The sequence below is a fragment of the Pseudorasbora parva genome, chromosome 17 (assembly GCF_024679245.1).
Source record: "Pseudorasbora parva isolate DD20220531a chromosome 17, ASM2467924v1, whole genome shotgun sequence".
NCBI lineage: Eukaryota > Metazoa > Chordata > Actinopteri > Cypriniformes > Gobionidae > Pseudorasbora > Pseudorasbora parva.
This window is the reverse complement of record NC_090188.1, coordinates 11102060-11126825: the sequence shown is the minus strand read 5'-3', so window position 1 is coordinate 11126825 and position 24766 is coordinate 11102060. Positions and strand designations below refer to the sequence as shown.

Genomic DNA, 24766 nt, shown 5'->3' with positions numbered 1-24766 from the left:
ATTCTCTGCAGACAGAACATGGCCGACCTCTCAAAACACTGAACTGATGATGAAGGGACGAATAGCAGCGATAAACTGCCCTTGACTTCTCTCACTGCTGGATTCGTGAGATTTTGAGGTGAAGGAAAACACTACAGTGGATGTTTTGCCGCGGTACATATACAAGGTAAATCAATACTTCAAATGAAATGAGCAGATATTCAGAATAATTTGCTAGCACAGTAGCTAGCCTTGCATGACATCAGGTTGAACAATCGCAAATAAATGTATGAAACAGCAAAATGACAGTTAACGAAGGATCAAAAGGGCCTTCTTGTATATGTGTAACTTACTTATATTTCTAACCGTCTATTTTAGAAAGAACGAGATTATTGCTTTTGGGTATACGTTAGAGATTTAGACATAGTTACAACGTTTTAACTTTTAAAAGTTTCCTCAAAATAGAATAATTAAAAAGATTATTATTATTTACACTTTCAACACGTTACACTTCATATCACTTGTTAGATGAAATAAAAATGTCTGGCTTTAAATAAATAAGCATGTATCCCCCCTTTTGAAAAGGAAGCACACTTTATCTATTAAAATAGTACGTATTATGGAAATAAATAATATAATTGAAATGATATACTTTTCATTTATTTATTTATTTAAAAAAATGTATTACTTAAAAAAATAAATTAATATACTTATTACTGTATGTGCAAACTGGATACAGTGTTCTCTCATTTAAGTGCATGCAATTTACTATGAAATGAGTGTTTTATATTTTTTATTTAATTTGAATGAACCTGAGTGCTTTGTTATACTGCTTACCGGTAAGTATAACTTTGAAATATGGTTAAAGTGTATTGATTAATTTAATGACAAGCATTTATGGTAAACTTTAATAAACTAACATATACTTTAATGTAATTTCTATTTAAAGTTTTTTGTCATATATTTGTAATTGCATTTTTGAAGTGTAGTTTCACAAACAGGGTTTAGATTAAGCCAGGATTAGGCCGTTGTTAAATTAGGATAGATATGTAGCTTTTATAAACGTTCTTTAGAAAAAAAGTATTAGTGTTTTTTTAAATATACTTTTAATATTTATAATACACTATGATAAAATGTACTTCTTATTCACATGGACAGTCATGAGTCCTACACATCAGTTAATCTCACGAGTCATAATGTCCATTGCACCAGTAATATATTGAAGGAAAACTTTTGATCTTCTACAGATTAAACCAGCATGTCTAATTTTATGGAGAATGGCCCAAGTAATCATAATGGGGAGGCTGAGCAGGTGTGGGAGAGGCCCTGGACAGTGGAAGAGATGCAGAAATCCAGCACAAACTGGTCACTTGCTGCAGATTCAGGGGTATGGTGTGAAATGCATTCATATTCATATTGCTGTGCTTGCTGACACATTGCACAGAGGTTTAGAGTGAATGTGTGTTTATATCTCTGCAGTTATTTCTTTTCCTGCAAGACTTCTCTCAAAGGATGCTGTCCAAGACACATGAGATTGAGAAGCAGTTGGACGGTCTTATCCGGGACACTAAAGCCACAGACAGCCACCTACATACAGTGTTTAATGACTTCCTCATGCTGTCCAACACACAGTTCATTGAAAACGTATGCACAATTTTTTTCATGATTTTAGATAAATGAGAGTTCATTTTGGATGCAAAACAAAGTAGTTCAATTTTCACAAACTGAAATATCACATTAATCCTGGGGATATGAGACTTAAAGTGGCCCAACTGTGAAATCTTTTTTCAGCAATTTTCTTTGCTTATGTCGGTAAGATTGTGGAATGTGAGAGAACAATAAGGGTGTAAAACACAAACGAACCCTGTTTTTTTTGGTTGTTTTTTACTCATTAGAGGGTTTATGATGAAGAGGTGGAAGACCCTGGACCAAAGCCAGAGGCTACGGAGAGACCGCCTGAACAGGTACTGTTTGGGGATGTTTATTTCTGCTGTGGAACATTGCTATGCATTTATATTATGTTTTATGTTGAAAACAATGATTTGAAGCGTTCCTACCATTTCATACACTTGTAAAGGAGAAGACAAGGGAACAGAAGGAAGCAGAACTTATTCCCAAAGTCCAAGAGGCAGTCAACTATGGCCTGCAGGTCCTGGAATCTGCTTTCGAACAGCTCGATATTAAAGCAGGAAACTCAGACTCTGAGGATGAGGAGGCTCTTGAAAAAGTAGAGCCCATTTTGGAAGCAAAGGTAAAGTGTTTCCCCAGAGCCCTTGAGCATTTATTTGATTATTAGAGAGTTGTTATTATTACACGTGCTAAAAAATCCCAAGACTCACATCAAAAACGACTTTAGCCATATCTATGCATATAAATTCACCAGTCTTAAAGCTGGCATGAAACAGAAGTTATAGTCTTTTCTTCCCTATTGTGACGAGTGAAACATCTTCTCGAGCAAGATAAAATACTGGACGGAACTTGATTTTGTCCATCTGGATTGTTGGATGGTTGTGGTTTGTATTAGTCGATTGGTTTATTTGAGTGACAGGTTGTCCCGTCCTCGTGCTAGTAAACACATCATCAGAGAAGAGAAGAGATGTCGCTGCAATAAGGAGAGGAAGCTGTTTTTATTAAAGGTTTCATGGTGATTTTAAGGTTTTGAGACTAAATGTATTTTATTGGTAGGACCTGTATGTGGACAGGCCTTTGCCTTACCTGATTGGGTCCCAAGCCTTTATGGATCAGGAAGATGTTGGCCTGGGAGATCTATCCAGTGATGGTGACATTTCCCATTCATAATCTTTATAGTTTTCTTGTTGTAATAGGTTGGTTTTTACTTCTTTTGTCTGCTGTGTTTTATAGAAATGTCTGTCGGTAGTGACAGAGACAGCATCATTGAGAGTGATATTGATGAAGGTGATGAGGTGAGAGCATAATATGTATAGTACATTAACATGAATTGCATCATTGGCATTTTAAGAAAATTGGCCCTGATACATTTTTTTTTAAATCCTTTGTTTGGATTCTATTCCAAAAGCATTCAGATGAATATTCTGACCAGGATGAGGAAGTCCAAGGCAACTTTAAGAAAGTAAGACTTAAAAAATATGTTCTACTATTCTGATGGTTTTTATACAGGTACATGTACACTATATTATGATGTAAGGCATAAAGCAAAGGATATATGTGAAATATTTATTCAGGTGCTTTTATAGCAGTGTTAATTGTGTTATAGATATAGAATGCTACAAAACAAAATGAGTTCTAAAACAACCCACTATTATCAGATTTACTTAAGCTTTTAAAAGGGGGTTTAAAGGTGATGTATTTAAGTTTTTGACCATCCTAAAGCATACAAATACCGTAATATGTTTAGGAATCATGCTACGTTCACATACTCGTTTCTCTGAAAAACCATGCTACAGACATTAGTGTGATACTGTAAAATTTGCCCAGTAGTATTTCGACAGCACAGGTTGCCAGAAACACAAAGTATTGCTGCCATGGAAGCCAGCAAACAAACTGGGTCAGAAATCTGAGATTCTACCCGACCTAAAAAGCCTTGCCATTAGGTTTGCTACGATAGTTGTGCTGCCGGTGTTCATGCGCAACACCGGTTACATCGCTTGAGCACGCGGCACCGCCTACCATCGTCGTTTATTTAATTTTTTTATTGTAATATAATTATTTAGAGCTGATGCTAAGATGATCCTGGAAGATTTGGTTTCAAAGCAAAATGTAAAGGAGATTATTTAAGTGAGTTTGTCACTGTACTGTTTTGTTGTTGTGTTTTTCATCAGGAATAATAGACGTATGAACCCACCATTCACGCAACCCGCTCCCCAAATTGGCACCACTTCTAAACCGAAAGTAAAATGCACACGGTTGCACAGTGCGCACGCATTTACGGCTGCACTTGTATTCGCGGTGTGTGCATTTTCAGTTAATCAATTGTGAAGCTCAGCTTTAAAACGATCTCTTTGCTCCACTCTGTTATGAATGCATTTTACTTTCTGAACTTTCTGTTTCGATATAAAAGCTCTCGTTGGTGATACCAGTATTAGAAAAGAAAAAGAAAAGCACAATAAAACAGTGTGTAAGCCTCCTCGCCTTCCATTGTCCATTGTGCTCATTCCTGTTGCATGTCCTCAAAAACAGGCAACCTGCGTGAGCAGTCTGAGGAGGAGGGGGTGGGGCAAACTATTTTTTGAATTTGGACTGCAGTACCCATTACAACCACTAGCTGTCATACTTACATACAGCACCTTTAAGTATCTTCATCATTATACACTAATTTGAAATAAAAAAAATATTCCATTTAAATGTGAAAGCTAAATATAAATCTTAAATGTAACATCGACTAAGAGATTTATATACAGCATATTCTCTAAAAGCTTTCTACAACTAAAGATTTCAATTTAACATTAAATATGTATTGTATTTATTGTATAATATTTAGGTACATTACACAAAATTGGGTTTTTATCAAAAAAAGCTTTTTTACATCATCTGTAGATATAGCTGTGATTCTGTAATCTATCCCATAGAAACCATCTGTTGCTAGTTATGATGATGCTGATGAAGAGAATGAAGATGAAGATTCTGACATATTTGGAGGGTCTGACAAGGATGAAGATGAATTCAGAAAGGTTAGATTTGCATTGTCTGAGTACATCAGACATGCGTAGCAAATTAGAATTATGAGAGAATAAAAATGTGCAGCAAAAAAATTCTTAACTATAACTTCAATTTCCTGTGTGCCATGTCTTTCAGGATTCTGGTGTACCATCATTTGCTGATGAACTAGCAGCCAGAATCAAGGGAGAAACTCCAAACAAGCCAGAAGCAGATCGCACATGTATGGTCATTATTGACTTATAGATAGTTTTATTATTTTCCACATTTCCATCTTTCCAATCATTTTTTTTTCTTTCTCACGTTAATTTGTGTGCATGTACTTGTCTGTTCTCAAGCATTATTATCAGGCCCATCTATCACCCAGAAGAAGAGTAAAACAAAGAAAGAGCCAAAACCTCAGGGTACGAGTCTGAATCATGGCATGTTTATCAAATCGTTCTGCTATATTTTGCACTTTGTAGGCTACCGTTTAAAAGTCTGGGGTCTGTAGCATATTTCTTATGATTACTAAGGCTGATTTATTTGACTTAAAAATACAGAGTAAAATATTTTGAAATGTAAGAAAAGGTTATTGTCATGGCAAGAATGTCATGCATTCTTGCTTTTTAAAAGTATTCATTACTTTAAAAAAATCTTAATGACCCAAAATTTGTACGTAATGTTACATATTTGCAGTTATGAATCATCAAATTATATTTTATTGATTTATACAGTATCATGGCTAATTATTTTTTGGATGTTTTTGGCATAATTGTACCTTAGTTTCTTTGAAAAGCTAGAATTTTGAAGGATACATCTATTAGAATAATGCCATATATGTTATGCATGTGTAGTTACAGTGGAAGATGATCAGGATGAGATGTTCCAACCACCAAAAATGGAAGATGAGGAATATTCTCCATTCGGTGGGAAGGGTGGTCTATTTAGTGGAGGCAAAGGCCTGTTTGATGATGATGATGAGGTTAGTTAGATACATTTTAGTAATCATAAGGTAAAAAGTAGTAATCATACAAAATTATACAAATACAACTAGAAGAAGAGACAGTTGCAATCTTTGAAAGTAATCTCATATAATTTGTTTCTTAGGGAGATCTGTTTTCGGATGCACCCAAAAATGAGCCAGTGAAAAAGGAACAAAACGTAACCCACACAACAGGTGAGACATACTAACTGTATTTTTTTTTGGACTCTTCTGCTGTCTTTTATTCAAAGTCATATATCGGATAGTCTCTCAGACTTGTGGCCAAATAGTATAAACGTATAAAGAAACATAATATCAGTACTAGCATTGCGTTTCAATGTTGGCATGAACTAAAAATCCACTGCATGTTATTGAGAACACTTCTTCCATTGCATGTTTTATTTCTTAATAGAAGAGCATTTCAAAAGAATCTGCGTACACTACCAAGAAAAAAATCATTGGATGTAAAAAAAAAAAAAAAATCAATGCTTTCCTGAAAGAAAGGAAGATTTTATTTTTAACGTTTTAACGTTTAAATAATTGAAACCGATAGTTGAACTGCACGCTATAGAAAGGGGAAAAACAATTACCGGTAATTATACTTTTTTTATGTGTGTGTGTATATATATATATATATATATATATATATATATATATATATATATATATATATATATATATAGTAAGTCAATGGGTTTAAACCCATAAAAAATATATCACACAATAAATAAATGTTTTATTTCTTAAATTTTTTTTTGACCATGTCATTTTTAATTAAAATATCATAACTTGATCTTTCTGTGAAATACTATTTTTGCATAATGATCCATTATTCAGGACAAAAGATTTCCTACTTTCACTCTGCAATTTCTTTCATCTCTCAAAAGATATTCAGTAATAAAAAAATAAAAATTTCTCTTTATTAATGTTTTTTGTAAATGGCCATTTAACAACTAATTTACATAAGTTATCTTATCTTTTTCATTTGCTTTGCAGAGCCCCTTAAAACTAAGAAAATACCCACTGGTGCTGTCTCCATCTTTCCTGGTAAGCATTAACTGTATTACATTTGCATACTTGCACATTGTTTTGCACAAACGTTTGATGTAGTTACTAATGAGTAAGATTTTTTTCATGCCTCTCACCCATAGAAAACAAACTCTTTGGCTCACCAAATGATTCAGAGTCACTAGAGAGCAAACACAGTAAGAGTCCAGTGCAGCCCAAAGTGCAGGGAGCACCAAAGCGTGCCTCAGTTGTGGGTGGGCTCTTTGATGATGATGTTGATGATGGTGATGATGATGATGACTTCTTCAGTGGGAAGACACATAACAAATCCACCCCTGGTAAATATCTCACATTTGCCCTGCAGTATGAAAATGACTGTTGTTTTTGGGGAATCTTAAAAGCATATCTTTGTGATCAGGACAAGAGAAGCAAATGCCAAAGAAAACAGTAGACCTGTTTGGGGAAGCTGATGAGGAGGAGGATGAGGAAGTTGGAGCAATATACACTGAGAAGCCCAGTACAGCTCTTCCCCAGCAGGAGAAAAGAGTTAAGGGGGAGGAGGAGACCCGTCCTCCAGAGAAAAAGGTCTGCTTGTCAATCATCACTATTTTATTATGTTTTTTTCTGCTTCTATACTGATTGTGTTTGCTTGCAGCCTCCTGCTGGAGCCATTTCAATGTTCGGGCCCGGCACTAAAAACATACTTGAGGGTCTTAAGAAACGCCGGCCTTCCACCAGTGAAGAGTCCACCAAATCTGAAGAGGTATAAAACGCATTCTCTCCTATGGTGTGTTCACACTTGTAGTTTTTGTTTCTCTTGGTTCAGAGTTTCGGGCCAAAAAAATAAATTGATACATTAGTCCTGGTTTGCTTAGCGTTCAAAGTGTTCTTTTTAACACCAGACCTAAAGATGTGTGTTTATATATATATATATATATATATATGTATGTATATATATATATATATATATATATATATATATATATATATATATATATATATATATATATATATATATATATAAAATATGGGCTGTCAATTGATTAAAACAAATCGAATTAATTACATACTCTGTTATTAATTAATCTAAATTAATCGCATGCATAATTTTTGCTATGAAAGTATATTAAATATTTTTAAATTCAAATGAAACTCTTTTATTATTATTTTCACTGTTCATTGGCCATAACAATCAACAATATGACCTAGTATGCTGAGGAAATAAATGTTCTGCAAGAAGCAAAAGTGCTGCAGGAAGATGATGTATGTATGTAGCTACAGTAGTATGTATGTATGTATACAGTTTTTTTCAAAAGGAAACTGAAGGAATAATTAAGCGAAATTGATCAAAAGAGACATTTATATTGTTAAAAAAGATTCTATTTCAAATAAATGCTTTTTTTAAAAAACTTTCTATTCATCAAATAATTCTGGAAAAAAAAATATTTTGCACAACTTTTTTCACCATTGATAATAAGCAGCAAATCATCATATTGGAAGAGTCATGTGACACTGAAGACTGGAGTAATGATGCTGAAAATGCAGCTTTGATCACAGGATTAAGTTACATTTTAAAATCTATTCAAATAAAAAAGTTATTTTACATTTTAATAATATTTCACAATATTACAGTTGTTTGTATTTTTAACAAAATAAATGCAGCCTTGGTAAGCATAAGAAACTTATTCTAAAAACATAAAAAACCTTACAGATCAAAAACTTTTGAATGGCAGTATATACCAGCTGAGAACTCACGAAAAGCTCTTTGTAAAGTAGTCAGAACAGCAGCAGAAATTCCTCCTTGCACACAAATTAAGATCTGCTGCAAGGAGATAACATTTTCAAACCTGCCAAGTGTGAACACACTCGCACTCTCCTTGTATTCGTGTCTGTTGTGGTAAAGGTTAATTGTTTTTACATTCTTTTAGAGTGGACCTCCACCTGAAGCAGTCAAATCTTCACCTGCTCTGGGAGCTTCAGAGAAAGCACATAGCAGGAGTCTGTTCTCAGATGATGAAGACTCACAAGTAAATCACTTTTCTGTAGTCTTCATACTCTACAATGGAGCCTATTATCAGTTTAGTATTACAATTAGTCCTGGGTCATATATAGGGCTGGACGATATGGCCAAAATTTATATCACGATATATTTCTTAATTTTGGTCGATACGATATAATTTCGATATCGATATGAACTATATAAAAGCTTTAGAAAAACTACCAAGAACTGCCACAAAGGATGTCTGTATCTACAAACTTCTGAAAAATTAATTTGCCAAGTCTATGAAACCTCCTCCTATAAAACCATATATTTTAGAAATAAAACGGTACAAATAAATTAATGTTCACCTTTTATTGGTATTTAGCCTTTATATGAACAAGAAATGTGAAATCACCGTCAAATAAACAAGACTCAATTCGCAGACGCAGTTTATTGAGCATTTTCTTTTAAGTTTTAAATTTCAGTGAAGAACGATTCATAGCGCTATATTCTCCTTTTATGCAAAACTATAGACCTTTATCTACTGATGCTCAAAAAATAAATAAAAGAAGACTCAATTCAGTGGCCTATTTGTGCTCTGTTTGAGATGAGTGCACGCTGCTTTTTGCAAGGCTTTAACAGGAGCAAATGATACATTTTCGTGAAGCCATGTCTGACCGTCTTTCACAAGCATTGAAAGGTAATTTAATCGAGAATGAATGCATTGGTGTTAATACATGACATTGTGTGCAAATGTGGAAAGTATTAAAACAAATGTGCAACTTGCCTCTTACATAAATAGTCTACATGGATTATTTTAAACGCTTGGCATCGTATTGTTAGACATTAAATTGATGCATCTATGTCGACGTATTGTTACACCCCTAGTCGGCACCTCTCCGGCACATTTTGCAGCACACTGAAACCTGAAGTTTAATATCAGCCCCATTCGCACGGGATTCGTATTATCTGGGGACCTCTGGTAATTTGTAATAATTGCAGAGAATGTCTGTGATCTTAATCCCGTGCGAATCGGCCATGTCTGTAATTTGTAAAGTAAAAACTCCCCCGCAAATTAGCCTACCTACCATATTTCGCCGAACACCGAGTCCTGTGATAACATTAGTCCCATGCGAATCGACATCTCTGTGATTTGGCCAGGATTAGGCGGATTGTATATACTTTTTGCAAGCTTTTTTTCTCCCTGTGAGCATTTCTATCTTTATCTTTCACGAAGAATAAAGTCTGCATTCATAATGTGCACCGTTATGAATTCCCGTGCAGCCGCGCCCACGCGGATTATACTTTCACTTAAGAATGAGTATCAATTTGGGAGTAATCTGATCGAATGGTGTGTTTAATATTAACATCAATACTGTTCTGAATGAAAAACATAACAGAACAGTATAGTACAATGACAATCTTGTTTAAATAGGCGCTTTTACATTTAGTTTTGAAACTGAATCTTCCGCCGTATATTGTCAGCTTCTCACTCGTGATAAATTAAATCTGATTCCTTCCGCCGGTCTGAGCTCAGTTCATGGCGTCTGTTCACTAACTGAACGAAATTATATTTATTCATTAGGCTACTGTAAAATAATCAAAACGATATCGATGCCTGTTTATGATTTCATACAGCTATCTATAACGAAGACTTGACATCATATCCGGGAGAAGTCAGTAAATTCGAGTAAAATCACAGGCTTTGCAATTATCCCGTGCGAATGCGCCACGCAAAACTCAGATGTGGGGGAGTCATTTCTAAATCACAGAGGTCCCTAGATAATACTAATCCCGTGCGAATAGTGCTTTAGATAGACGAACCACTTCCACGCCACTAAAGAAAGTTAGTCTTTCTTCTCTTATCAACTATTTATTTCTCCTTACTTGTGGAAGCTCGTTCAGTCACATTTGTGTTGCGGTCAGGGAAACTCTTTTTGTAGCTAAAACGTGCGGCGTTGGCTCTATCAGCCTACTGCTGCAGAGCACTGGCTGCGTGTCCGTGGTGTACGTCATCACGCAAGAAGCCAATCGTGTTCTGCTCTTTCTGATGGCATGCGCCCTGAACGTCAGTCATATCGAAATATTGGAAATGTGTTTAAAAATCATATCACCGTTATTGAAAAAAATTATATCGCGATATATATTGATATTGAATTATTGTCCAGCCCTAGTCATATATGCAATATTTAAAAAAAGTGCAGTGATTTTGCTGGCAATATACAATTAAGCAATGATTTGAATATTATAGTTATTACTAGTATTTATTATTAGTAATTTTGTATTACTTTATTACTAAATTATAGTATGGTGGTAAATATTTTAAAGGACCCAATATAGTTCGGAATCAAAGAAAAATGGGTGTGACATTATTTCGAATCAAATTTGTTTGAAGTTTTTCTCTATACCTGTCCCTATATGATGATATGCGATTGTGAAAAGACCAGATGTAACAGCCCTTCAAAGTGCTTTCGATTGGATTTTAATCCAGCCGCTCAAACCACTTCAGTAGGTAGTTTAAGATGCATTCTAAATGAAACTGGACAAGGAATATGGTGGTTGAAGCCATGTGTAAATTTTATACCAAAAATGGTAAACAGATATACACTCACCTAAAGGATTATTAGGTACACCATACTAATAGATTGGGTTGGAGTTGAGAGTTGGGTTGAGATCTGATGACAGTGGGGACCATTTTAGTACAGTGAACTCATTGTCATGTTCAAGAAACCCATTTGAAATGATTCAAGCTTTGTGACATGTTGCATTATCCTGCTGGAAGTAGCCATCAGAGGATGGGTACATGGTGGTCATAAAGGGATGGACATGGTCAGAAACAATGCTCAGCTGGGCCGTGGCATTTAAACAATGCCCAGTTGGCACTAAGGGGCCTAAAGTGTGCCAAGAAAACATCCCCCACACCATTACACCACCACCACCAGCCTGCACAGTGGTAACAAGGCATGACGGATCCATGTTCTCATTCTGTTTACGCCAAATTCTGACTCTACCATCTGAATGTCTCAACAGAAATCGAGACTCATCAGACCAGGCAACATTTTCCAGTCTTTAACTGTCCAATTTTGGTGAGCTCATGCAAACTTTAGCCTCTCTTTCCTATTTGTAGTGGAGATGAGTGGTACCCGGTGGGGTCTTCTGCTGTTGTAGCCCATCCGCCTCAAGGTTGTGCGTGTTGTGGCTTCACAAATGCTTTGCTGCATACCTCGGTTTTAACGAGTGGTTATTGGTCTTCTATCAGCTTGAATCAGTTGGCCCATTCTCCTCTGACCTTAAGCATCAACAAGGCATTTTCGCCCACAGGACTGCTGCATACTGGATGTGTTTCCCTCTTCACACCATTCTTTATAAACCCTAGAAATGGTTGTGTGTGAAAATCCCAGTAACTGAGCAGATTGTGAAATACTCAGATCGGCCCATCTGGCACCAACAACCATGCCACGCTCAATTTCTTAAATCACCTTTCTTTCCCATTCTGACATTCAGTTTGGAGTTTGTCTTGACCAGGACCACACCCCTAAATGTATTGAAGGAACTGCCATGTGATTTGTTGATTAGATAATTGCTTTAATGAGAGATTGAACAGGTGTTCCTAATAATCCTTTAGATGAGTGTACATGTAAGAACATCTTATAGACTATCGGCTCCATATGACAGTGCTACTGCAACACATCACCACAGATATGGTCCACCACTTCAGCAAGCTAAAACAGCCGCAAATGAAACTGAAAGTTTGCCGTTGCATCCTGAAGCTCAACTAAAAACCGTATTCATTAAAAATAATGAAACTAATTGATCTTTATCTTATATTGTGGTCTTTGATCTTGTAATTATCTGATGATAAAATGCTGCTTATTTGGTTTTGAATGTGATCACTTCAAATCAGCGTTGTTGTTTTATGTGTATCAGTTCTCTAATGTGTTTAATAAAAATGATTAATAAAATTGATAATGGATGTTTTAGGGTACTAATGTGAGATTTATTCCTTTTTATTATATTTGCTTTCGGTACATCACCCAACCTTTATTACAAACTGACTACTGATACTTGTCACTGATGTATTTGATGTTCTTTTATTTAAAAAAAAAGATATTCTCTAGTGAGACTACAAGTAAATCGAAGCCTACCACTCAGAACAAACCCAGTAAAGCTCCGCTCTCAATATTTGATGATGAAGAAGAAGAGGTGATGATAAGGAAATTTAGTTTAAAGAGATATATTCAGAAATCTAGATATTTTATTTTATTCAGTGGTTTTTAACAAGTCTGTTTGGATCTTTTAGGACCTTTTTTCATCAACATCAAAGGCCAAGGCAGTGGAGGTCAAAAAAACATCTCTACCACCTAAGAAACCTGTATCCAGTTCACTCTTCAGCGATGATGAGGTATTTGTGAGTAACACAAGTAGAAGAATTACAAAAGAGTCGGTACAATTGTAATGTACTGTAAAAACCTTAACAGTTGAAAACAACATTAGAAAACATTTATACAAAGTAGTCATTTTTATTTGTTAGTTTGTTTTTAATCATGTCCGTTTTTCTTTAGATGCATGCCAATATCCTGACATAGCACAATATTTGCTTTAATTTTCAAAAATTTGCAATATCTGTCTATATCAGGATCAGTGGATGAGCTCTAAGCCAAGCAAAGAAAGCCTAGACGTGAAGCCCAGTGGAATGAAGTCAAGTGTTAGTGCCCCCTCCAGGCTACCCAGTGTCAAAGCACCACAAAAAGATGGCCTGTTTGGTGGTGATGATGATCTGTTTGCAGCCACAAATGAGTCAAGGTTTTGGAAGCAGTGAACATACTGAAGTAGTAAGAAAAACACAAAATCATTATCTTGTAAAGGTTTTTTTGTGTGTGTCTTTGCAGTAAGAAGTCATCTCAGAGAATCTCTCTCCTGTTTGAGGATGAAGATGATGATGAGGACAAAGAATCTCTTTTTGGCTTCAAAACACCTGCAAATAAAACTTTTTCTGAACCGAAGGTAAGTTGGCTTATGGATGCTTTCACACCTGCCTCATTTAGTTGAATTGCACTAGAGTTCCTCTGTCCCCCTTTGTGCGGTTCGTTTGTGCAGGTGTAAAAACAGCAAATGCAACCAAACAAGTGTACTGAGACCACGAACACAGGAGTGAGAACGTGATCCGACCTTGAACAAAACCCATTGGCTAAAGAACTGCACTAAACCAGCTAGCTGTGTATAGTCAGCTGAGCTGTGCGTTGGTCATTTTTTCCGGAATCCTTCGCCGTAAAACATTTTCAACATTTTCCAGCCACCTCTGCGTTTCATTTTCTAAACGTATAGTTTGCCTAAAGCGATGAAGAAACTGCGTTCCTTCTAGAGCTTAGATTGGGCTCAAAAAAATCAAGCCCAACCCTACCCAAGCCCGTGCACGTTGTGTCTGAGCCCGATTTAAACCCAACCTTTTTTTTATACGTGGGTGTTCTGACGGGAACGTAATGTAATGAATCCTTGCTGAATAAAAGCATTGATTTCTTTCAAAATAAAAGTCTTTATTTGCCTTGACATTTGATAGTAGCTGAGAATTTTTCTGTTTCAGCCTTCTGGTGTTCCTTCTCTGTTTGAATCTACGGAGGAGGAAAATGTCCCCAATGTAGCAAAAGACAAGATAGCAGAGGAGAAATCGTCTGTGGGGAAGAAGCCTGTGGAATCCATTTTGTCCTCTGATGACAGCACTGAGATTAAGAAGAAGCCGATTGGAGCAGTTAGCCTTTTTGGTGGGATCGATGTATTAGGAGACAAGCAAGACACAAGTAAAGTGAGTAAAATGTTTGCAACATAATCAATTTATTTTTTTATGTAAATATATCATCAAATTAACAAAATAAATATTAATAGCATTAAATAATAAATTTACACCTAAATATATGCTCACAAAAAAATCGGTTACAGAACTGAAGATTGTCTCTTCCACAGAAACAGACTAAAAATCAAGAGGATATTGCTGATGGTGACGAGCTGCAAAAGGAGGGCCCACCGCCCATGGAGAGTAAGGGGACCAAGGCCAAGAAAACAGCACTGAGTCTTTTTGATGATGATGATGAGGATGAGGATGACGACAACAATGAGGATGAAGACATGAACACTGATGAAATAGTTCCTGCTCCTAGAACATACAAATCAACAGAAAAGAACGCACTTAAGGTTAGCTGTTTTATATTCAGTGCTGTGAGGTGTGCATTTGAATGGAACTTGGTATGGTACCGGTAGGTCATTTAATGTTATTTAATTTATTTTGGTTGTGATCTCAGGATCATGGGCCCCACATGAAGAGCACGGGTGTGTTCCAAGATGAGGAACTCCTTTTCAGTCACACACAACAGAGAGACAACGACCCTGATGTAGACCTCTTTGCCACAGCTCCTAAACCAGCTGTAAGCTTTTTGACTTTCCATAGACTTAGCCACGTTATGCTTAGATGGTGGTTTCTTACTGATAGAGGTATTTTCATTTTACAGGTGTCATCTCAGAGCTCTGTGAAACCAGTTGTTCCCACACTATTTGGGGATGACGACGATGATGACCTCTTTGGTTCAGCAAAGCCTAAAGCTCCTCCGGTACTGTTTGTTCCCCAACTTGTACATTTGCCCTGTGGTGCTCTTCATCTCATGGTCAAAAACAACTAAAAAAATATTTTAATCGAAAAGAATGTATTATATTTTAGTTTGATAATGCTTTTATTTATTTATTTGTACATTTTTAGATTATTTTATTGTAGTATATTATATTTATTAAAGGTGCACTATGTAGTATTTTTGCAGTAAAATATCCCAAAACCACTAGGCCAGTGTTACATATTTTGTTCAGTTGAGTACTTACAATATCCCAGAAGTTTCCAACTATTGGTAAATTGTGAGAAAATTGCTATTTTAACTAAGGACAGGGACGTTTCAGCATTGAATTTGAGGGAGTCGCCTGTCAATTGCATCATATCTGCGTTACCCTCGGTTTCGGCTTTTATTTGGCAGGAGCGCTTTACTCTTAGCAGTGTGAACAAGTGAACGCACGGAGTAAAGTCATAACATCGTTTTAAACACACTTAAATGTATCTAATATGATAAACAGAGCTACATTACCTCAAAATCATAACCGGAAGAGCGGATCTGTGCAGGCGCCCAGCGACTGTGTCCCGTCCCGTCATAATAAAAGTCCCGGTATTCGCGAGGTGGGTATTTGTTTAACAATCGCTCCAGCAGCTGTGCTCAGGTCCATAACACTCGGTCCTGCTCTGCTTTAGACTACAGTAACGTTAATAACCGCATGCATGAACGTGATTTCTGCCTGAGTCCTCTTTTCCACCGGCTGTGATGAGAAGACCACATCTCCCAAGATGCTGCGCTCACACTTTGCGTCATCAAACTACGATTTGTTTTGAATAGGCGCCCTCCAGTGGACGGAAAGTTGCATAGTGCACCTTTAAGTAGTTGTAATCCATTTATTACCTGTTAACCAATTTTTGAGCATAGGCCTGAAAATGAAATTTCCAACTTGGACTGTTTAGAATGTAAACTTAGACTGTAAATTTAGAATTAGTCGCTCTCAAACCACCCTATGACTTTCTTCTTTCAGACAAATACAATCAGAGTTATATTAATAAATGTCCTGGCTAATCCAAGCATTATAATGGCAGTGCATCCATCCTTCGTTTATGAGAGATGGATGCACTTTTTTGGGGCTTCAAATTTTGGGCTGGCATTATTAAGCTTGGATAAGCCAGGTTATTTTTTTAAAACAACTCTGATTAATTCATCTGAAAGAATAATGTCATATACACCTAGAATGGCTTGAGGCTGAGTTAATGATGGGCTAATTTTCATGAACTATCCTTTAAGTATGATCTGTTTTTAAAGAAGACACATGTCAGATTATTGCTGAAGTGAAAAAGTAAAATATTTTACTTAGTTATAGAAGTTTATTATTGTTGAGAAATGCACAAAAATATTTAATTTTTTAAATATAAAATAAATATTTTCTAAAATAGGTTTTGTGTGTGTTTTATGTAAGTGGTAATGCTTTGTAAATGCTTCTACAATATTATTCACATACAGAAAGTACCAGAGAAACCCAGCAAGCCTAAAACAAATGAAAAGGACAAATCAACACTGACATCAAGCAAGGTATTCAGAGAAATCAATCAGCAATGGAATATTTATGTGAAAAACAATCTGTTTAAATGTAGCAAATAGAGATGAAATTTACTGTATATATAAATTTACATTTGTATTAGGGCTGTCAAAATTTACGCGTTAATGCAAATGAATTTTAACGGAACTAATTTTATTAACGCGCAATTAACACAGCACACATTTTCTGTTTGATCTGTGGCCTAGCCCCCGTATTTAGAGAAATCGAGATGGGCCATAGATGTAAAGGATGTAGCAGCAAACAGAAATGGGGAAAGAAATGGGTTAACATTAACATTACTATTCTGAAACAAGTGGCAAATGTGGAAAATCATTAACCCCATTCCAACTTGTGTGTTTTATTGAACTACACCATTCCAACTTGTGGGTTTTATTGAACTACACCATTCCAACTTGTGTTTTATTGAACTATAAATTACAATCGGCTAAAACGAAAGAGCAGGTTATTTTTACTAAACAAGTCTGTGTTTCTCACACTGTTCATGTGAATCGCGGCACATTTCGCATGCAACCGAACTCCGAGCACCTCCTCCAGGATTCGGTCTCGGGTTCGGTACCCTGGTGCACTTCTAGGTACATTTAGAACTGATAAAAATGTGCGCTTAAGTTGCGGTTAAATATTTGAATCAATTGACAGTCCTAATTTTTATTAATGAATTGATTACATTTAGAATTAATTACGTCTGGAGTAATATAATACTTTTTTATTTTATACATTTACCATATTTAAAACATATTTTTGGGGATCTCCAGAACCTACAAAAGTGTTTTTCTTTTTGTTGGTTGACTCTAATGTAATTGATATTATTTAATTGCACAGGAGCCTACAAGCCCTCTAAAATCTAAAACAACTTCCTCAAGGATTGGAGAACTTCAAGTAACGCTTTTAAAAATAAAATCTCTGTGCTTTTTATGCTCCATTTCTCTCATTGTTAAAACAGTGTTCTGTATTTCTATATTCTGTGTTTTTTACATCCTGGCATGATCTTTCTTAGAAGTCTAAGAAAAGCAAAACTTACTTTTCATTGGGCTGTTTTACAACTCACCAATGCGTTTATCTGTTTAAAATATATAATTCTGCACACCATATATTTTTGCCTGTTTACATTTTCACTTGTTCCGGTATACCAGAACATTTGTAGCTTTGCCATAACATTGTTTCGCTCTATGCCAATGCTGCACATCATTACTGCACCCATAGGAGAACTCTAAATGCAGCACTCTAAATCTGTCAATGTGCTTTCTACAGTATTGGCAAGGCAGCAGTGTATAGATACTTACCTTGTTACCAACATTGATGATATCATTCTTATATTTGGTTACTGAATTGTATTTCTATTTTAAACATAAGCCATCTTGACTTATATACGCATACCTAAAATGTGGATTTCACTAGAACACGATTCTGTTGCTGCCTTGCAAACACTGCTATGTGCTTCGGGAAATGCAAATCTAGTGTACTTCTAAAATAGTACAGACCAGTTCCTGTCTAGTCTTGGAATGTGAGCAAAGGGCACTTTGTGTATTCATTAGTTTTGTCAAAGATTTAAAAAAACATGTCTTGTTTCTTTCAGGCTAGCTTAGCTGTCAACCCTGCCAGCCTCCTGCCAGGCGCGGTGCCACGGATTCCAGGAGCTGTCAGCGTAATCCCTGGCATGGCACCCGCTTCCCTCTCTGCAGCTGCCAGGGCGCTGCCAAATACTGATATTATCCCTAATCATCAGACCTCCAGTGAGGGAGGTGTGAGCTTTGACTCACCTGTTCAGGTCACCACGCTACAGAATGCTAACAAGGTGGGTCAGATCGTAGTATTGTAAGAACTATATTGTAAGAATGTGTAGTAAATTACTAGGACTGGGTAAAAAATAAAAATTTCTCGATTTTCTCGATCGATTATCCTTTTTACGAACCTATATCGTTTCTTAAATCCCAAGAATCATTAGTTATCCTAGTTAACATTGTTGCATGTCTCCCATCCATTAAATTGCAATAATCTTTGTGCTTTGTTACTATTGATATGAAACAATGTCTCGGATTTCATATTAGGTCCGTTTTATTTGGGAAAAAAATATATTCTTTGGCGCAGCACTGGTAATTTCTTCCATGTGAAATATACATGGATGAGCATCTGAAAGTATGTTAAAAGATAGAGTACAACTTACTGAAATCCCTATCATGTCTCATGAATCACTCAATCAGTTGTTTCAACTGCGGAAAGATATCAGTAAAACAGCTTGTATACAATGTCATGCAACGTCACATTTACCTCAGAAAAAACTTTTCATTGATTGGCTACAGAAGAAGGTGGCCCCGCCTTCCTCCTTGCGCTTGCAAAACTCACTGCATGAGAGAATCGTGCCAAAACTGTAAGCGCAGCTAAAAGAAAGACGGAACTACTGTACAAATCGGTTAATTTCGGTAACTTGTTTTGCACAACAAGTCATTTAGACATTTGCAACAGTTTCTTTTTTTTACACAAAGGTTGAGTTTACATGGTCAATCAGTTTTGCAGTTCCTGACTGTTGTTTTCACATGCGCGCGTTCATGTTCACAGGCGTGCAATGATTTTGGCTGTATTTTGGCGAGAGAAAGTGTTAGCACAAAAAAATGGAAGTCAGAAGAATACAGATCATATTTATTTGCGTTAGCATGAAGCTGCAGTTTCACAAAACATGAATTACACTTAAGAATAACAGTAAAATGCTGCAAATATTTTTTCTTGCACTTGAAAGACGCTTTACACATTTACAAAACTTATCTTGCGCATGCAAATTTAATTTACACTTGCAATCTTATTTACACTTTCACAAATCTTAACTTGCGCATGCAATTCTTTATGGCATCAATTTACTTTGATAGTAAAAATACGCACTGCCGGTTTCATAGTGAAGCTCGCTACTGTGTGTTCATGTACACGCATGCAGCTCATGATATGAGGTGTATAAATCCTTTAATTTATTCTGAAACCGATTGCAAATATCAAATTAATTAAATTGCAGCCTGCGCAGTTTGACGAAGCCAAATCGCAATAACGATTTCATAAAAAATTTGTTCTGCCCTAGTTGTGTGCTGTTGTGATTTAAAACTACTGTTGTTGGTTGAGTGTCCATTCAGTGGCTTTTAATCTACTGCAGGGTCGGGCTAAAGGCTCAGTCCGACGGCGGCCGCAGACAAGGGCAGCAAGACATCTTGCAGCACAGGGATCTGAGGAAGCTGTTGGGGAGAGCACCACTTTACAAGCTAATGAACCAGTTTTGGCTGCTTCACTCCCTTCCTTTAACCCCGTTTCGGCGCGACCCTCAGTGCTCACTATACCTGTCAGCACCCCCGCTGCAGCCAAGAGCCTAGATGAAGCAGTCAGGCCAAAGAGGTTTCTCGAATCTGCAGAAAATCTTTTTGATTCAGATGATCTCTTTGCCACAAAGCCTGTTCATTCCTCTAAACACAAAGCAAAGATCCCTGAGGAGGGCCAAAAGAAAGCCTCTAAGACAGAGTCCATCATAACCTCAAAGAAAGAACAGGCCTCATCTATTTTTGACAGCCATGAGGATGATCTTTTTGCCACAGTGAAACCGAAGCCTGTCCAGAAAGCCAAACACATGCCCTTCCTAGAAGACGACGATGATGATATTTTTGGAGCAGGAAAGGGTAAAAGTACAGATAGTAAAAACTCCAAAACAGAGGCCAGTCCTGCAAAACCAGTCATTTTCCAGGTAAATATCACAGTTTTTCATTTTTATTACAAATGAATTGTGGTAGTAGGGAGTGGTTCGACTGATTTTTGCATCTCTATTGACCTTAAATGTTTACAGGATAAAGTGAAAGAACCCACCAAGGGCCAGAAGAAGCCTAAGGAAGTGTCTCTGGATGCAAGTTTGTTTGATGATGATGTTGATATTTTTGCTGACTTGACTGGTGCCACAAAGCCAAAGGAGAAGAAAGCAAAGAAGAAAGTGGAGACAAAGTCTATATTCAACGACGACATGGGTTAGTTATCTCTGCACAACACTCTTCACTGTGATTCTTACCAGGGGCCTCAGGTATAGATTTTATCCTAAATGTTTTCAGATTTGTAAAAGTGTACATATCCTAGAATCTGAGAAAAATTACCCGGTCAGCGAACATTTCTCCTCCCAAAAATATTCATATAAGGAGCTCATCTGCATATCTTTTCCATATGCATATTCCTAACCATGTGTACGAGACTAGGAAAAGATGAGATTGTATGAGATGACAAACTGAAAATATTTTTTGTCATATTTCATTGCAAAACTACAGTCGTGGTCAAAATTGTTGGTACCCCTGGTAAATATGATCAAATATGGCTGTAAAAATTTTTTTACATTGTTTGATCTTTTATTAAAAAATTCACAAAAATCCAACCTTTCATTTAAGTAAAATAATTGACAATGGGGGGTAAATCACATTATGAAATAAATGCTTTTCTCTAAAACACATTGGCCACAATTGTTGGTACCCCTAGAATTTAATAGAGAGAGAGTAAAATATCTCTGAAGTATATTTACATTAATATTTACATTTTTTAGCACACCAAGGTGACAAGGAACATGAAATTGTTCAGCTAGAATGTCTTGTTTCACAGGAGTATAAATATAAGGAGGCATAAAAGCCAAATTCCCTTAATCATTTATCACAATGAGTGAAACCAAAAAATATATTTCTGATGTGCAGCAAAAGATTGTTGAGCTTCACAAAATAGAAAGAAGCTGTAGGAAAATAACTAAAGCATTAAATCCCCATTTCCACCATCAGGGCAATAATTAAGATGCTCCATTTAACTAAAGATGTAACAAATCTGCCTGAAAGAGGACGTGTACGTATATTGTCCTAATGCACAGCGAGGAGGAACGTTTGAGTGCACAAAGACTCTCTAAGGATCACAGATAGAGAATCGCAGAGATTAGTTGAGTCTTGGGGTCAGAAAGCCATTTTTTTTTTAAAACAACCCCTACATCACCACATGTTGTTTGGGAGGGATTCAAGAAAAATCCTCCTAGCTCATCCAGAAACAAACTCCAGCACATTCAGTTGTCAGACACGACTGGAAAGTCAAAAGGGACCTGGTTCTGTGGTCAGATGAAACTTTAAAATAGCCTTTTGGCAGCAAATCTACCAGAAGGGTTGGTGCAAACAGGGATAAAAAGTACCCCATGCCCACGGCTAAAATACCACTGGATCTTTAATGTTGTGGGCCTATTTTTTTTTTCCTGGAGGTCCTGGACATCTTGTTCAGACACATTGTATTATGGATTTTAGCAAATACCAAAAGATAAAAAAATCAACCTGAACCATGAAATCTTAGAATGGGCAGTGGTTGGATCTCCCATTAGGACAACGATCCAAAACAAACATCAAAATCAACACACAAATGTTAGCCTGACGTGGTCATACTCAATTCTAGTCAGAATATGAGTCTGAAACTGCTCCATTGGGCTGTGATTATGAGACCCAACCTGGAAAGACATCAATTGGATAGACCTACAACCAATCAGAGCAACGAAGCGACGCATTGTCAAATGTCAACATAGTTCAACTGCACTGTGTTGCCAAGTCTGCGTTTTTTCCCCCGCGGGTTGGTTTCTATGCCCGCGGGTTGAAGTGACTATTATGTGATATATATATAGACCCATGAGTGCGAATTTTAGCAGGCATCCTTCCCAAAATAACAAACATTGTACCCCCCAAACGCCATTTTTCCCCCGGAGCTATTGTTTAGGGCTATTAGTTGGCGGGTTTTGTTGTAAAAACTTGCCAACCCTGTCTGCACTTGCGCTGGTATCAGGCTGGAATACACGGTGGAAACTTTGCCGGTGTTGTAAAAAAATAAAATAATTTAATGATACACAGAGTACTTACCCAACATGATCATCATTTCTGAGAGAAATTGTGAAGGTGGTGGAGATACAAACAAGCTCTCCATTCAGGATTCGAAAAAATATAATCCAAGCCCCTTTGATGACGTGCATGATTACGTTGCTGTTGATCATCTGTCCGTCATCGTCTAAAGCCCACCCTGATGATTTCATTGGTCCAGTTTCTGTTTGGGGATAATTACTCCTCTATGGAGCAAGGCCAGACCGAACTGCCCGACCTAAAAAATTTGTGGGTGGGGCAGAGTTCGGCTGGCATCCAGGCTACACAAATGTGTCACTGAGCACAAAATGAAGATTCTCCCATGACCATCCCAGTTTCCTGACCTGAACCCTATAGAAGATGTGTGGCTAAACTGAAGAGAAGAAGCACCAACATGGATCTGTGAATCTGAAGGATCTGGAGAGGTTCTGTATAGAGGAATGGTCTCTGCTCTCTATTTAGGTGTTTTCCAAACTCATCAGGCATTATAGAAGAAGCTGACTCAGAGCTGTTATCTTGGGAAAAGGAGGTTGCAAAAAGTATTTAATAAAAGGGTAACAACAATTGTGGCCAACGTGTTTTGGAGAAAAGCATTAATTTCATAATGTGATTTACCCCTCATTTTCAATTATTTTACTTTAATGAAAGGGTTAGATTTTTGTGCATTTTTAAATAAAAGATCAAAAGGATAAAAAATGCATTATTGCATTATTTTGCAGCCATATTTGATCATATTTTCCAGGGGTACCAACAATTTTGACCACGACTGTATATTCCGTATCCTTGTCTTGTGTATCAGAAATTGGATTTTTCAGAAAAGGTTTTTGTTTATTCACTTTAATTGCCATTGGCAAAATATTTGTTTTAAACCAAATGTATGCAGTTATGCCTATAAAGCAAACATATTTTAGGATGTTTAGTTTTATTGGAAACCGAACCAATACTTTTTAAAGTGTAATGTGCAGTGTAAATACAGTGTCTGACAGTAAGGTGTTCTGCACTAACATTCCAAAAATATCGTAATTTCCCTCAAATTCTATCCACTATATATAATTGTATTTTTCATAATGTTGGGGAAAGGGTTATAGTCTGTCTGCCTGTAATTTGAGTTCTTAACGCCATTAATGGGGGTTTAAAAACATTGTTTACTTTGTTCACACCAGTAAATGAGTCTTAAGTGAGTGGATGATGCACACATATTTACGGCAATACATTTTGTTCTTTTATGATGTGTGGAAATGTGTATATACACACCTTTTTTCAATGACCATTTGTGTACACAATTTTCCATGCACATACACTGGCAGTCTAAAAAAAAAAAAGTCTTATTTATTCCAAACCTTTGTATTTAAAATTTATCTCACAGATGATATCTTCTCGGCTGGGACTGCGAAACCAACGTTAAAGCCATCCTCTAAGTCTAAGAAGACCCAGCCTGTCCAGGATCCGGTCTCAGCTGTGGAAACGGGCCACGATATTTTCGATGATCCTCTAAATGCTTTTAGGGGAAACTAAGTTTCCTTCATTACAGCTATCTGTTTAACTATGTAGCGAAGTTCATGGCCTAAATGAAGGTAGATGTAATCTAACACTGTTGTTAATAATGTAAACTCTAATCGGTAACTTTTACCAAAAAAAAATAAGAAAAAAAAAAATTGAAAGGAAACAAGAAGATTGTCTGTATACCTCCAATCCCATCTGTGAAGTCATCTGATTGGTAAATGATGTAGCGGTCATCAATTGGCATTGATATCTGCAAAGGTTAATGTGTATTTTATTAGCACTTTAAACATGAGAATTGTCTGGTGGGGTGTAAAAGATGTGTTAAGACTGGAGACATTCCTCTGATATTGTCAGCTGTAAGGTTTAATTTTCAAATGTGGTGCCATAACTCTAGCCTATGCGCCAACATAAGTGCTTTTGTTGTTGATGTTTTTATAACTTGAGCTGAAGTTTTCTTGTGTTGCATGTGAAATGATTTTTGGAAACTAAAGAAAATATATTTTATGAAACGTACTCTTGCGTGTGTGAGTGCTGAAATTCAAACATATTTGTAGAGGACCAAACCATTTATTTTCTTAATTTTAATTCTTAAAAATCCCAATGTCATACACTGGAAATGAAACCAGATACAGGCAC

The 24766-nt window shown here is 36.5% G+C and overlaps 1 protein-coding gene across 3 annotated transcripts; it reads left to right on the top strand.

Moving 5' to 3' along the window:
- washc2c (WASH complex subunit 2C) lies at positions 1–24643 on the top strand. Of its 3 annotated transcripts, XM_067422448.1 has the most exons (32): positions 1–166; positions 1227–1366; positions 1459–1623; positions 1875–1943; positions 2057–2230; positions 2665–2758; positions 2842–2903; positions 3017–3070; positions 4527–4628; positions 4753–4837; positions 4953–5018; positions 5451–5578; positions 5704–5773; positions 6575–6625; positions 6730–6924; positions 7005–7171; positions 7242–7349; positions 8515–8613; positions 12675–12770; positions 12868–12969; positions 13204–13370; positions 13457–13571; positions 14149–14367; positions 14526–14753; positions 14861–14983; positions 15068–15166; positions 16658–16726; positions 17574–17630; positions 18328–18546; positions 19888–20466; positions 20566–20740; positions 23994–24643. In XM_067422448.1, exons 2-32 carry the CDS (start codon positions 1238–1240, stop codon positions 24140–24142), a joined length of 4215 nt encoding a protein of 1404 aa, XP_067278549.1. In that variant the 5' UTR covers positions 1–166; positions 1227–1237; the 3' UTR covers positions 24143–24643. The 3 variants fall into 3 exon arrangements, with proteins under 3 accessions (XP_067278549.1, XP_067278551.1, XP_067278550.1); XM_067422450.1 differs by lacking the exon at positions 4953–5018; XM_067422449.1 differs by lacking the exon at positions 17574–17630.
- The last annotated feature ends 123 nt before the right edge of the window (positions 24644–24766 follow it).

Excerpts from the sequence above, each read along its gene's own strand:
- washc2c (XM_067422448.1), top strand. The coding sequence starts at position 1,238 with ATGTCTAATTTTATGGAGAATGGCCCAAGTAATCATAATGGGGAGGCT. Across the intron at positions 2,759-2,841 it reads GGGAGATCTATCCAGTGATG|AAATGTCTGTCGGTAGTGAC; the intron begins GTGACATTTCCC and ends TGTGTTTTATAG. Across the intron at positions 13,371-13,456 it reads GCAGCCACAAATGAGTCAAG|TAAGAAGTCATCTCAGAGAA; the intron begins GTTTTGGAAGCA and ends GTGTCTTTGCAG.